Source organism: Danio aesculapii, chromosome 20, assembly GCF_903798145.1.
Source record: "Danio aesculapii chromosome 20, fDanAes4.1, whole genome shotgun sequence".
In the NCBI taxonomy this organism is placed as follows: Eukaryota; Metazoa; Chordata; class Actinopteri; order Cypriniformes; family Danionidae; genus Danio; species Danio aesculapii.
In genome coordinates, this window is record NC_079454.1 from 23,424,565 (window position 1) to 23,441,015 (window position 16,451).

Sequence of the window (16,451 nt, forward strand, 5' to 3'; positions counted from 1 at the left end):
ATGTCTGTAACATCCCAAATTCTTACCTATTTCCATGTGTCCGGCTGGTAATGACATGATCAGTAGTATTGGTAAGTTTTACACCACTGTAGCTCCAGGAAAACGTATGAGGCTTTGGGTAAGCGCTCATTACCACACGCAGAGACAGACTTTCTCCAGCCCTCACTCTCCTAGTGCTGTTGTCCACACTTGTTATATTAATGAATCCTTTTTCTAGAAACACAAACATGTAAAACATTGTTGTATTATATTATTCTATCTGACACACACTCATATCCAAAGCAATTTTGATTGCATTTAAGATAGAAATTTGATAAGTTCATGCATTCCCTGAGAATAAAATGAAATCTACCAAAGATGTTGACCCAGACTCGCTTTGCAGTGGTCCCTTTCTCGTTCATGGCCTCACAGCTGTAATTGCCGGCATCCTGCATGGTCACAGAGCTCAGGCTGAGGATGGCCGTCCTCACGTGAGTAATGGGCTCCGTCAGAAGATGTGAGTTCTGGTGCACTGATGGGTTCTTGGCACATGCAACAGAATAAAAACAGACATTAAGCTGATTGGGCAACTATGGAAATATGTGCATTGGCCGTGTATTGGGTAAAGTGCTTGTGGTTGTCTCTATGTGTGGGTGTGGCTGTATTTCCAAATCTTTATGTAAAACAAAGCGTGTTATTCATCCTTCAAACATCATTCTCAGATGCCAGTGTGGTCTTGAAGACTGACTGAAGATGTGTTTATGTGCATTGCTTGTGTTCTCACACCACAGGTTTGCCAAAAATGCAGCTGTGAGTCCTGAAAATGTACGGGAGTTCGCAGATGTGATTGTCAGTCGTTGTTAAAGCGTTAGTTTAACCAAAACTTTAAATTATACAATAATTTACTCACCCTCAAGGCATCTTGGGTGTATATGACTTTCTTCAAGAGTTATATTAAAGAATTTCCTGGCTCTTTCATGTTGGCGGCAAGTGGATGTTTGTCTTTAACAGTCTGCTCTAAAACAAGTTCAATAAAGTGCATCCATCCATTATAAAACATGCTTTACAAGGGGGTCTTTCTGGCAGATGACATACTGTAGGAAGTATGTGTATTGCATGCACCATTGAACATTGAACTGCATTTGTCTTTCATCTTTAAGCATGTATAACAGAATGCAGAAGTTATACAAAACTACTTATATAGTTCAGTATAGAAGTAAGTGCTAGTTATATAGCAGTAATATGGATATTTTCTTACAGGAATGCATCAATTCACTACAGAAGATGTTTATTTACCCCATTCGTTACGAATAGAAGAATTTTATTGGACTTGTTCTGGACTGTTAAAGAGAAAAAACTGCCTGTTGCTATTGCAGAGCTTAAAAGGTTTTTTTAAAGGATTTAAAAAAATAAAATAACTCCTGTTGAAATTGACTGAAAGAGGAAAGTCATATAGACTTAGGGAACTTTGAGAGCGCTGGTGGACCCTCCCATCCCCAGTAAATAACAGTGTTTTATACTTTAAATAATTGTGTAAATAAGTAGTAAAAACACAAATGCTCTCATGGCACGAACACAACAGCTTGAAGTTCCAGACACTAGTAAAACATCTGTTTGTGTATATCCCAGTGTAGCAGAGGCCAGCTAATAAGGTATACAAGCCTCACTCCTCTGATATCAAGGGGTGTTCTGGTGGTGGTACTCAAAGGTTACAGTTTTAGAGTTTTACAGTTTTAGCCCACCTTCCATGTCATAATAACCTTTTTGATTTGATTTGGAAGATGTTGAACCAGAGGGGTTACACTTTAAAGTCAAATTTTTGCTGTTTACTTGAAAAATTGCTCTTGAGGAATTTTGTTTATTGAAGATGAGTAAATTATGGGCTAATTTATGTTTTTGGGTGAAATGACACTTTAAATTTCGCATGAACCAAACCTTGCTGAGACTTTTATTTCAGTTTGTTGATGTACTTCCAGTTGAAACTGAATATTAGGTAGGGGGTGGGACTTTCTTTTTGCACATCATTCCCTCATAGCAAACTAATGGTAAGAGTGGCGTGCTCAAGAATATTGACATCAATAGTTCCTCTCGTTCCTCTGACTCTGGCTTTTTTGCTGTCCCTCGGTACCACCTCTCTTCTATGGGGGGCAGATCATTTAGTGTTATTGCACCCAAACTTTGGAACTCTCTACCACGTTCACTCTGTTCTGTTAATAATATCTCAGAATTTAAAACTTTAAATATACTACACTTCTGATTTGATAAACTGACCACTTTGTTTGATTAACCTGTACTCTGCATATATGTCTCCTAGGTCTTGTTTTGTATTTCCATTTTTTTAAGTTTGACTTCCTGTATGTTTGTGAACGTAATGTTGTCTCTACTTGATTACTGTTACTTTCAATGTACTTTCTTTGTAAAGTGTCCTTGAGCTCTGGAAAGGTGCTATATAAATAAAAATGTATTATTATTATTATTATTATTATTATTATTATTATTATTATTATTATTATTATTATTATTATTATTATTAATAGAGAAAGACTTCACTCGAAACATAGAAGCCAATGGTCAGACTTTAATTGAAAATTACCAAAACCATTTTTATTCATTGGATTAATTTGATTAAATGTTCACCTAAAGAATAACAATGTGTGCTCTCAACATAAACAATGTACATTTTGATTTTACAGACTTTAACTAAACTCTGTGTGAACACAACTATATTTGGTCACACTTTATTTTGATGGTCTGTTTGTTGAATTTAAGTTAGAGTGCATCTACATGCAAACTAATTCTCAATAGATTAAAAGTAGACTGTTAGGTTGGGTTTAGGGTTGGGGTTAGGGTTAGTGTAAGTTGACATGTTCTTAAAAAGTTTCTTATAGTCAGTTAAACGTTTGTTGAAGGAGCAGTATCAACAGATATTAAGCAGACAGTCTACTAATGGACCATCAAAATAAAGTGTTACCCTATATTTAGTTCTATCTATAAACCTTGATCATATAGAATTCGAAAGAGCCTTTCAAAGCACACATCATTCGTTTTTGACATAATATTAAGTACAAACAACATTTAAATGATCATACTCAGTCTACAAACACTCAACCGATCATGGGTACTCAAACTTCCTTGTGCACTCATACCTTCTGTATGCTTTCTATAAGTATGCTTTGGAAAACAGTGGATTTCTTTGACAGGTGCTGTGTTTACTAAAGCCTGCAGTATGTACAGTTTATATATGAGTGTGTTGTGGCCATAGTGTGCTCAGGTAAACAGGTGAGAGCTGGTTGGTTAGTGATCTTACCACTCCGTTCGGAGCCTTCCACTTGATTGCGATGTCGCTGTTGACATTTGAGGTGGAGCAGGATAGGGAGAGTTTTTCCCCCTGGGTGAGCAACACTCTTTGAGGCTGACCCAGTGTGATCGGAGGAGGTGCGTCTGGAACTAAAAGCAAAGAGCTATGATGCATTGTATCAAAGCAGCAGGAACGTGTGGGAAAGGAAGAGCAAGCTACAGTGGGGTTACATGGACATGCATATCTCTGGTGTCTGTTCGTGTACTCTTGATATATTTATCAGGGCTGGCAATCAATGAAATCGTCTGTATTAAATAAAATACACGGTGACTAATTCGGTATGTTATATTCCTCAAAAATAAAAGTATAATTGTGGATAAAATTACATTAAACCTTTCTTTTTGTTTTTTGTTTATTTTTAATCAACGCTCACCAAGGCTGCATTTATTTGGTCAGTTTTAAATACATTAAAAAAAGAAGTATTGTGAAATATTAATACGATTGAACATTTGTATTTTAATACATTTTAAAATGTTACTCAGTTTCTGTGATGCCTGAGTTTTCATCACAATTACACTAGTCTTGTCGGCGCCAATAGCCAAGTGGTTAAGTGCGCCGACATATAGCACCATGGTGCTCATGGCGACCTGAGTTCGATATCTGGCTCGAAGTCCTTTGCCAACCCTTCCCCTTTCTCTGCTCCTAATACTTTCCTGTCTGTAACCTTCACTATCCTATCCAAATTAAAGGTGAAAACCCCCTAAAAAATAATTATTAATAGTCTTCATTGTCACGATTCTTCAGAATTATCAATAAAATCCTGATTTGATATTTATTGTAATCAATGTATAAAATAATTGAGCTTCTATACGTTCTCCTTGAAACTGTGATGCCATTTTTTTAAGGTTGAGCATAAAGCTAAAAGGAACATTTATTTGAAACGCAAACCTTTAACAGAATGATATCTCTACTGTCACTGTTGATCAATTAAATGCTTTCTTGGTGAATAAAATACTGTAATTTTATCATTATACTTCATTATTATTGTTATCAACATTAAAAAAGACTTCAGACTAAATTGACAGCCCTAATATTCATGCATATCTCCATTTCTTTCTCTCACCAAGTCGGACAGTAAGTTGATATCTTCCGGATTTAACCGCAACGCCTTCCAGAGTTCCGACGCAGACGTAACATCCCTCAAATTCCTTCCTGACTTTTTCCACCGACACTCCCGTCTCGAGACTGGCTGAATATCGCAGGCTGTTGGGAAGGGGCTGTCCGTCACATTTCTGCAGGTTCAAATTTTTCATATCTGGGTCTGTGGCCAAGCATGGGATCACCGTCGTATCTCCTTCTGCCGCAACAATGTCGAACACGATGGTCCTCCTGAAGGGATTTTCAGGATCTGCTGAGAGGAATGCTAAATCAAAAACCAATGAAACACAACCAAGGGGGCTTAGATCATGACTTTACAGCTCAGAGAAAGAGAGAAAGTGAAAAACAACCCTCCATCATACCTAACAAACAAATACAAGCAACCCACACCAACAGTGTTTACTCTTGGAAAAACAAATCTGCCAAGGACTGAGTTTAAGTGTTGGTTAAGTGAGATTATAAGAACATGCTTGAAAAAAAAATTACACAGAATGTCATGCAGGTCATGCAGGTAACAAGTAAATGCAGAGGGCTGAAGGTTGGTATTTAGGGCATCTGTAGGTTTATTTCTGGCACAATATGGAATGATAGAGGAAGATGAGAGATGCTTAAGCATGTGTTCGTAAAAGAAAAAGAGGGAGAGTTAGAGAGGAAGATATAAAGAACATAAATAGTTAGAACAAGAACATGAAAAAAACATAAAATACTGCAAATGTCATTTCAATACCAGTGGTGAGACTACATAAGGCTCAGAGTGGCACTTATATTGACTAATAATGCAGAGTAAATTGACAGTTATATCAGTATCAGCCAATAAATGAATATTATCGGATGGTTAGGAACAATCATTGGTCAATTTATCATGGATTATTTCTGTCATTTGATTTGCTTAAAGGGATATTTCACCCACAAATTACAATTCTTTCATCATTTACCCACCCTTTCCTTGTTTCAAACCTGATTATGAGTTTGTTTCCTCTGTTAAACACAAAAGAAGTTATTTTGAAACGTGTAACCATTTACTACCATAGTATTTGTTTTTTTTTTACTATTGATGTCAGTTCATTCATTCATTTTTTTTCAGCTTAGTCCCTTTATTAATCTGGGGTCGCCACAGCGGAATGAACCGCCAGTTTATTCAGCATATGTTTTTACTCAGCGGATGCCCTTCCAGCTGCAACCCATCACTGGGAAACATACACACACTCATTCACTACGGTCAATTTTAGCATACCCAATTTACCTGTACCACATGTCTTTGGACTGTGGGGGGAACCAGAGCACCCAGAAGAAACCCACGCAAACATGGGGAGAACATGCAAACTCCACACAGAAATGCCAAATGACCCGGCAGAGGCTCAAACCAGCGACCTCCCTGCTGTGAGGTGAACGTGCTACCCATTGCGCCACCGCGTCGTCTGGATGTCAATTGTTTTTTTAAATATCTTCTTTTGTGTTCGACAAAAAAAAAGAAACTCTGAACCACTTTCTGTGGGTAAATTTTCATTTTTGAGTGAATTAATGTAACCTTTGATTTGGCCCACCATCATGTCTGAGAAAAGAGTATGAATGATGGGCAGGGTGCGAATGATTTTAACAGAGATTTCTAGTTTTAAATCATATGTTTTGTTTGTTTGTTATATTGCTGAGCTACAAAAAAAGCCAACTGAAATTTAATGTTTCATTTAAATGTTAATTGTACATACGTAAATAAATCCTTTGTAAAAAAAAATTTAAATACTGTCACTGGACAGATCAAGGACAATGCAGAAGACATCTTCGAGCAAACAAAGGCAAATCAGATGCAGTTGACTAGCGTAACTCCATTCTGTTATAAATGAGATCATTTTTACTGTAATAAGTTCATTATAAAAACGTTAAAAAATATACTGCAATAGTTAATACAAAGCAGTGTTTTCTAGTTATTTTTAAATATTATTAAATAAATTAGGAAGTACCCATGGCAGCTATATTTACCTTTGGCCCTTCATAAGAAAAAATTTGGGCACCCCTGCCTTAACACTAGAACCGCCGAAGGTCGATGCATTCCTAAAATCACTAGTGTGGGTAAATTTTACCCAGCACAAATTTTGTTTAGAAATAGTTAAAAAAACAAACATACTATTTCACTGTTTTTCGCCACTGTTAACAAAAAGTGTATAGACTATGATTATTAATGACTATGATAATGATTATTTTAGGATAACAAGATTATTTTATTTCCCAGTGATGGGTTGCAGCTGGAAGGGCATCCGCTGCGTAAAACATTTGCTGGATAAGTTGGCGGTTTATTCCGCTGTGGCGATCACAGATTAATTGGGCCGAAAAGAAAATGAATGAATGAATGAATGAATGAATGAATGAAGATTGATTTAAGAGTAAAGGTTAAAATATCCAAATTTGAGCCATCATATTCTGATACATAACTTATTTCTCCAGACTCTCCGTCATTCATTGCATTTTGTGTTTTTAATAGCTCTACAAATTGCCTTCTTTTAGTCATTGTGATTTTATTCGTTAATTATAACCACTAATTCAGTAAGTAAAATTGAAAGTAAAAGTAAAAGTTATTGGTGATGAGTAATTTCAAACATAAGCATTGCATAAATACAAGCATTTTTTTTATAGTGGGTAAATTTGACCCACGTTGGCGCTTATACTGTAGGTATAAATGTCCCACTTTTTAAATCTATTTGTATCTAAATAATTTTTAATATCTGGGAATTGTAAATATGGTAGTTTTAGTAAAAGTCAATGACTGGGAGGCTTGAATGTTTTATTGAAGGTCTGTTATGTACAATTGAATAACAGTGCAGGGTAAAATTGACCCCATGGCGGTTCTAGTGTTAAAGACATGTCTTGCTAGCCATAAGGCATTTAATCGGTGTTTATTACATGAAATTATTTTGTAAGGAAATCTGAATTTCAGAAATGTGTCTGTTTGCTTCTTTGTTTTCTAACCAGGCTTTATATCAAGACCTGATTTGATCTCTAAATACAAAGAAATATTGGTTATTGTATGTGTTTCTGCAAAAATGACCATACCTAATCACTAATATTGACAGTTTCTCAATCGAAACAAATGAGACACAATTTATTTATTGATTTTTGTCTAAGAAGTAAAATCCTGCATAGCATTTGTTAGAAGTAATAGTCCTTTCATTTGCATCCTCCAGTTGTATGTGCTAGGGCTAGAACTGTCAAACAAGCTGATCTGATCCAATCATTTCATCATTCCTTCCACTATAACATTCCACCCCCAGTTTCAATAGACCCTTATCACATTTCCGGGTTTCTCAGTAGCGGAAGGCATCATAGCTGGGTAAACTGAGAGCACAGTGAGTGGGAGAGCACAACAAATAATTTTTTTACAATCCTATTTGTTGAAATAATAAAAGAAAAACTCCACCGTGGTGTTATCGAGACTTTCAGAAAAAGGAAAAAAAAACTGTCAGACTGATGACGGCAATCAGGAGAGAGATTAACGTCAAAAATACTCTCAGCCCCATAGACGCTGCATTACAAACACCTCACACAAGTGGTATTTCGCTTTTTGTAATTTGACGCAAAGATAATATAATACATCAATAAATGTATTGAAATGTTTGTACGTTTTTTTTATCTAAATATTAAAAACTTTCAAGGATTTAAGATTATGATGATCGTTAAACGCATCATAACAGTCTCGTGAAAAGGGTCTCAACATTTTCACATTATGGTGGAAAACACTGCAGTATATCATCTTCATTATAGGAATGCCAAGGTCATCCCACATGTCCTGTATAAAGCTTGTTTGAATCTAGAGCACATGATTCAAATATATGTGATCTAATAGAGTTTAATATTGTTTGATGAAGCTACAAAGTCAAATATATAGAGAGTTTACATGTATGCTACTCTTTGATCTCTACCATAGAGATTTTTTCTACGAATTTATATGATATATGCAACCAATAATGACATTTTTATTTGTCAAAATTTACATCTTTGTTTTTATTTATTTAATTTGAGAGTATGTCCACTCACCTTTTGCCCATGCCACTGGTTTGTACAGTATCTCTATTAGTATCTATTCAAACTGTTGCATGCAGATTTGAAAACACATAAAAAAATGTGGTAGCAACAATCATGCAGGTATAACAAACAAGGCAGATGCTAAATTACATACAGTAAAGGAGGGTTCAGAATTCCTTAAATATTTCCCTACAGACATGTCACTCAGCCCAGACAATTTATTACACCCAATTAACACACACTCTCTAAAAGATGCAAAAGGAAGACTTACCTTTCACGTACACATAGATTGAGCTCTTTTCACCAGTATTCTCCTCTCGGCATGAATATTTTCCCAAGTGTTGAGGGCCGGCTCTGTTCACTTTAAGAATTGTCAGTTGACCCTGTCTTTGTTCCTCCTTCAGGGTACGCATGGGACGGTTTTCATGCTGCCAGCGCACTGAAATGTTACCCTGGCAGTGCAAACTGAAGTTGCTGTTCAGTGGTACTGTGAGCCAGGGACCTTGTGGGGTAATGGTAGGCCTCGACCTGCCTGAGAAGAAACAAGAATGTGAACATGGTGCGCAAGGGAAAGATAAAGAAGTTGAACATTTGATGAACGTACAAGAGGATAGATTACTTATGAATTTATTGACACATGTTTCGGATAAAATGTTTTGAAGAGTTGCAGAAATGAGTCAATGTATGGTATTAAGGTGATATCTGCTCTGTGTTAAATGCATTTGACAAGACAGAATACTATGTTTCTGATTTTGAAGAGAAAAAAAACCTATAAAGAATATACCAGGTGCATGGATATTTTACACACACAGGCATACAAACACACCTACACAAACCAAAGCCCTTGCATAAATAGCAGTTTTGGGTGTGAAATGTACAATTTCACAACTTCAATTCAAAAAGTCTTCCCTGTTCCTCAGGGTTGCAAGGGTTGCAATTTCAGACAGTTGTACAGCTGCTCATCAAGTTTCACTCATCTTGAATTAGATTCTTGATTAAAGTAGAGCATCTTTCTACATGCAACGCTCCATTCAGTACTGCAATTTATTATACAGATGCAATATTTAATTTTAGCTTTAAGGTTTTAAACAAATAAATGTGTAGTCATCTTGCACTTCTTCGCAAGACTGAGAACATGGTAAACATGTATTTTAAAAACTGGATAGAAACAGGAAAACCGTCAAACTGAAAAAACCCATTTCTTAGTAGCATGGAAATAAAAAATGCAACTGATTATTATATAAGCATATTTTTCCCTAACAAACACATTGAAAAAGCAAAAAGGACTTATTTTCTGAGGGAAAATATTTTCCCTCAGAAGTTGCTAGTAACCTTTTCAAGAAAAATACTCAAGTTAGTACTCTAAAACCACTGGAGCTTTTGATTAAAAAATAAAAAAAATCTCTCTCTCTCCCCCTCTCTTTCTGTGGAAAATTTACGTTTTAAATATGTGGAAATATGTTAAGTAAAATGTTAAATGTTAAGTTAGTCAATGAAAATAGCTGAAAAATGAAAATATATATTTAGGGCAACGCGGTGGCGCACTGGGTAGCACAATCGCCTCACAGCAAGAAGGTCGCTGGTTCGAGCCTCGGCTGGGTCAGTTGGCATTTCTGTATGAAGTTTGCATGTTCTCCCCGTGTTCGCGTGGTTTTCCTCCGGGTGCTCCAGGTTCCCCCACAGTCCAAAGACATGCGGTACAGGTGAAATGGGTGAGCTAAATTGTCCATAGTGTATGTTTGAGAATGAGTGTGTATGGATGTTTCCCAATGATGGGTTGCAGCTGGAAGGGCATCCGCTGCATAAAACATATGCTAGATAAGCGATTCATTCCACTGTGGAGACCCCAGAGTAACAATGGGACTAAGCCAAAAAGAAAATGAGTGAATGAATGAATATATATATATATATATATATATATATATATATATATATATATATATATATATATATATATATATATATATATATATATATGTGTATATATATATATATATATGTATATTTATATATATATAGATAGATAGATAGATAGATAGATAGATAGATAGATAGATAGATAGATAGATAGATAGATAGATAGATAGATAGATAGATAGATAGATAGATCTATTTCCTTCAGAAATCACACTAATATGAATTATTATTATTATTAATGGTAATAGTAATAAAAGCAATAATGACTGGAGTAATAATTTAACTTGAAACTACATACAATTAGAAAGCATTTAAAATTGTAATAAATATTTAACAATTTAACTTTTTTGTTTTTACATTTAATTAATAAAATAAATGCCGCCTTGCTGAACAGAATAATTTTCTTAAAAAAAAAAACACTGTCGTGTGTGTAATTCAAAGATTAAGCAATGAAGTGTAATAATGGTTCCTGGTAGTTAATAAATTCTGTGCATTAAGCTGTGATTGATTTCTGTAGTTAGTTTTGATTGATAGATAATAATATTAATGACTCCTAAGTTAATGTCTTGTGGCAGAAGCAACTCAAAAATGAAGGAAATATATATTTTAAATGTAAATGTATAAATGGAAGTATCTTCAATAAATGTTCAATAAAACATTACTTTTTGCATCTGCTTATTTCAGTCTTGATTTCTGAGAATGTGAGAGACAGGAGGAGGGGAGTACGCTATACGGCCCCCATGGCTGCTTCAAGTTAAAATGAGATAACATGATAAAAATATAGAAGCTGTGGTTTAGCCTGATTAGCTGCTTGCCTCAGTGCAAACTGTCACTCTGTGCCAAGAAAACAGCATCTGCAAAGTCAGGTGTCCTTCCAGAGAAAAACCTAAGCACAACCGTTCCATATTTACTTATCTTCTCCAAAGCTCCAAACACCAACACCACAAAGACAAATAAGAAAGAGAGAAAACAACTCTGAGAGTAACACTGGTAATGCACACAGATTATCACCTCACTGCTTTTCAGGTAAATATTTAAACCATGCAGAGAGGGTTTTTTAAATCTTAATTACGCCATTACGACAACATTATGAGTTGCTAAACAGAGGTGATGTAAAGGAGCTGAGTGTTCACTATAAGCTAATGAGGCTTGATAAATATAATAGCATGCAAGATCAGTAACATTTGGTCCCAGATGCAAACAGATCTTTCATATATTCATAAGGACTTGTGATACCATCGTCAGTCACTAGAGGCATCAGCCTACACACAGACCCAATTAATACATGCACCACCAGAAGGCTTACTTTTGAATATAATTATTATGCTCAAACAGTTGATATCATGGCATTAATTAATTATGCATATTCGTTCCATGTAAACGAATTCTCATGGCTGTTATCCGAAAGCCCGTAGCGTTATGGGTTTACAAGAACCCTATGCAAAGTAGTCACTTGAGCGCTGAAGCCCTCTAGCGTTACAAAGCTGATCTTCAGATTCATGCCAAAACCACACTAAATGCGTGTGCATGTGTTCTGCATTGTCCACGCTCGCTCTAAACCTGATCATTTGAATTGAATGAAGTCCTTCATAACACGGCTCTGATTGCCACGATTCTCCAGGTAAGCCCATGCTCTCTAAGAGCGCGTTCGTGGAATTTAAGCAAAGTATCACAACAGATTTTTCACAACAGATTCTTATTGGAAACGTAAATTTAGCACAAGACAGCAGTTAAAAACTGTAACCAAGACAAAAAGTATCTTTGTTTAAAAGCACGAGTTACACTGGGATAAAAGTCTGAACACATGATACGCAGTGGTCAGTTAACAGATGCAGTCCAGACTCGCCCCTCATCTTTCAGAACATCCATAAGGGCTTATCTGAGCACTACAAAAGACCATCTGATACGTCCATAAGGTGCCAGCGAGCCAAAGCAAAAAAAAAAAAAAAAAAAAGTCAGGGTGAAGCATGCAAAACATCTTCAATGGCTTTTGGTATAAAACAAGGAATTCCTGATCATTTACATGCAACCGTTGTCCAGGCTGATAGGGCAATAATAAAATTAACTGCAAATGCAAACACATTTTAAGCCACTTTTGAAAACTCCAACAAACTTTGACCTTAAGGTCCAATTTTATCTTCAGTTATACTGGAAACTCGTGTTTATATTTCTGGTCATTTATATGTTGCCCATTCTTTAACATTATTCATTGGTTTCAATGTTTTTAGAACGCTTAACATCGATGAAACCTTTATTTCCCACAAAAGAGTTTTTTATAGGTGAAAAAAAGTTATTTACATGTTTTTAAACGTTCTTTACATATAAAAAACATTTCCAATCAGTGTTATGTGCTTAAAGTAATCAAAATGGTTTTTTAAATGCATTGCTCAGCAAACTTTATATTGGAAGCGTAAATTCTTAAGACTTGTTGTCTTAAGAATTCTTTTGGACCAAAAGTGCTGAAGCTGGACACTGTTGCTATGGCTACCTCCTCAAATGACCGCGGTTTCTGTTCGCAAATGTCTACTTTTGTCGATTCTATAAAATGTTATTTGTAGCAGTATGTACGCCTTTGGAAACATTTGTTTCGAAAGCTTTACGGGACTTTCAAGCGACAATGCGTTAATAGGCATTTTATCTAAAAACATCAACTTGTGTACTTTTTAGCCTCCAAACTCTTTCCTTCACGTCCCTCGCCAGCTGAAATAGGCTTCATATTCCTCCACTTGTTGCGGAGACGCGCGCGCGCTCGAGCCTGAGTGATGAATAATTGAGAGCAGCGCGCGGATCGGCTTTACTTTACATTCTCACCTGCCGCTCTCCGGATCAATATCTTGTTTCAATGAGCGGTTCCTGTAACTGCTTAAATTCCTGATATATAGAGTCTCTGCACGGTAAGTGAAGAGGATATGATTCAAAGGGATTATCAGTGGAAGCTCTCACATGCAGTTTTCAGAGAATAGAAGAGTTCTGGACTGACAGACCAGTGTAAGCGTGAAAGCCCCTTATTGATACACATTTATATTAATTATGATGAAAGACAGAACAGTGTGTAGATTAATATTAAACTGCTTTAATAATGAACCATGAGTAGTAAGAAGCAACAGGTCCGTACATTATTCTCAGAAAGTAATCCGTTTTGCTTTTGCGATAGTAATTTAGCAAGGCTCTCATCTCAGCAAGTGCACATCCCGACTCTTCACTGAACAACTTCTAGTCTATCTTTAAGCTTGGGAAACAAAGTAAGACCATAAAAAAGCAACAAAAAATGACAACAGCCGCCCTACCTGGTTGGATGATTAACTGCAACAAAACAGTAAACAGAACGCAGTGATATTCCATTGTTATAAGTCCATCTATCTCATGTGTGTTGTATAGTCTTGGAGCTCGATAATAACGCCGAACGGTCGCCTGCGGAGCGATCACTGCCGTCTTAAAGGGCCAGCCTTGTTTTCTACCTTGTAGCCTGCGCGCGGGTCATGCGGAACGACGAGCGAGCCTGGGCGGGGACAGGGAGGTAACAACATCAACAGCAATAATACTAGTCATACCTGAGACGCACAAAAGAGGTTTCAAGTGCCACGGGGTGACACGTGGCTTGTCAGAAGAAACTCTGAATTGCCCATAACAAAGTATATAATGATAAGTAGGGCGATCTAATTGATTTATCAGCCTGCAGATTCAATAAAGACCCCTCTGTGTGTGATAATGCTGATCTGTCAATGGTGAATTTGCAACACAAACTAAAACATTTAGATTTTCACAGACCTTCATGGAATGTTATTAGCACTAAAACACAGGCTGTGTGTTTCCAGATGCAAAAAGAGGTATAAAAGATAATTACACATCACCTTATCTCATGATAGTAATAATGTTTACTGCATGAGGTGATAGGTGAATGATTTAGCAGGGGGTTGTAGGTCTGTTGTACTTTCCTTTTTATAAACCATGCACATTGGTTTGATTTATGTCACCGTTATCGCTGATTTTGACAAGCACATCGTGGGGTAATTCGTTTTGGAACCAGCAAGATTACCCTCATCTGCATCATACTTTGATTTTGTCTGAGAACAAAGATCTATTTGACATAAATGAGTGGATAGTGATAGTATTGTTTTAAACATTTGTTTGTCATTAATGTCTGTGGGAGGCTCTGTGTCTTTCCTAATCTGCTCTACTGATATCCAATATTTGTATTGGCTTTCAAAAATGGAATGATTGATATTTTATGCTTTTATTATAACAAACAACACAGAGTCTCACTATTCTTGTCATTCTGACATATGACTGAAAGGTCTGAGACAGCCGAACTCCACTTCACCCTGTTATTTACCCATATTTCTCAATGAGCCAGTAGCCAGGAGTCATTTTAAATAATAATAAAAAAAAAACATGTTGCTATTTTCCCATTCTTCAACATCATCTTGTGATTTTGCATCATTCCAGACTCTGAGATAAACACATTCATTGTTGTTTTTTTAAATTCAATATTGAACTGTCAAATGTGAAATAAAAGTGCTGAACAAGTTCAACAAGGCAAATATAACCTTGAGGGAAACAAAATGATTTGAGTTTGAATGGTTCTCGAATATTCCCAATGACTGTGCCAACGGAACAAAATGTACAAAGATTAAAATGGATTTATTTCCTACGAACTGGCACAAATTAGTTGAGCCAGGTTAAAAACTGTTGTAAATCATTCTACATATATACCCATGGCCTCATTATATCAGTATTACTACACCATTGTGCCTCTGTGGTATATATATCATGCTTTTCAGGTAAATGTGTTGCAAAATAGTTAAATATTTACTTATTGAAATACAAGTGACATCATCATAACTAATGAACAGAGTTTGCTTCATTTACCTTTAAATCCCCTTTGAAATCAAAATTTATTTTTTTCTTGGTTTAGTATACGTGTTATGAATTAAAGATGACATACCCAAAGCAGCTTCAATAAAAGAATGGTATATAGAACGACAAACAACAATGTAAAGCGTAACCCAAGAGAATATTCAATTCAATTTAAATCATGTTTATTTATATAGCGCATTTACAATGTAGATTGTGTCAAAGCATCTTAACATAGAACTTCTAGTAAATTGAAAATGTGTCAGTCCAGTTTTCAGAGTTGAATCATCCCTGTCAATCAAAATTAATACATTCGGTAACACTTTAGGGACTAATTGTCACTGTTATTATACACACTACGATTATTGGCTGCTTATTAGTACTTATAAAAGCACATGTTCTGTATAATCTAATTGTACATCTCTAATCCTGTCCAATACCTAAACGACCTTAATAACTATTAATAAGGAGAAAATTAGGAGTTTATTGAAGCAAAATTCAAAAGAATTTTTTAAGAGTGAGAACTGAAACTTAAAATAAAATTGTGACAAAAATTCTCTCCAATATCTCTCTATATATTGCAGAAAATGTAAATATTGCAATGTCAGATTTTTCCAATATCGTGCAGCCCTATAACCTAGTGAAATACAAGATGTAAAAGTACTTACACTTAATATCAGAAACACTATCACAGTATTTTGTTTTGAAAATTATAATAACCACTGCAACCATTTTTCCCATGATTAGGTATTTTTGGTGTAATAGCTTTAAATGGGTTAAGGGGTTTTCTAAATCTTAAGAACAATTATATTTAAATGTAAACAACAAAGAAAAAGCACTTACTCACTCAGAATAAATAAAGAATAAAGAAGTGAAGGTCAGGGCAGGAAGAAAACAAACATAAAACAAGGACCAGTTCAGGAATAAAAACAGGTAGGGCAATATCCACAACTGGTAAAGAATACTAAGCACTGAATGTGTATAAGTGTGGTGCTCATATGTGAGTCATACATTCCTGCAGGTGTAGTTTAATCAGAGTCTGATGGGTCACAGCTGTGGTGGGATGACTGGCGTAATGCATATAGTGGGAGGTGTAGTCCAGGTGAATGGCAGAGATGAGGGATGGCATTCTTACTAACTGTAGTAGTATGTTACTGTTAAAGTCAGCTTGAATCAAAAATTGCTGAGACTTTTATTTCAGTATGGATGTACATCCATCTGAAACAAAATA

At 35.8% G+C, this 16,451-nt stretch overlaps 1 protein-coding gene across 3 annotated transcripts in view; it reads right to left on the bottom strand.

Annotated features, from left to right (window-relative positions):
- kita (KIT proto-oncogene, receptor tyrosine kinase a) overlaps positions 1-13,802 on the bottom strand; it is a 47,977-nt gene extending 34,175 nt beyond the window's left edge. For 2 of the 3 annotated variants that reach the window (XM_056480935.1, XM_056480936.1), the window contains exons 1-6: positions 13,654-13,791; positions 8,721-8,981; positions 4,401-4,700; positions 3,287-3,426; positions 353-521; positions 27-213 (exon numbers count right to left, since the gene is read on the bottom strand). In XM_056480935.1, the coding sequence (XP_056336910.1) occupies positions 27-213; positions 353-521; positions 3,287-3,426; positions 4,401-4,700; positions 8,721-8,981; positions 13,654-13,708 (1,112 nt within the window). In that variant the 5' untranslated portion in view covers positions 13,709-13,791. Of the gene's footprint in view, positions 1-26; positions 214-352; positions 522-3,286; positions 3,427-4,400; positions 4,701-8,720; positions 8,982-13,653 lie in introns of all 3 variants that reach the window. The other variant, XM_056480937.1, reaches the window with a different exon arrangement.
- Between the last annotated feature and the right edge of the window lie 2,649 nt (positions 13,803-16,451).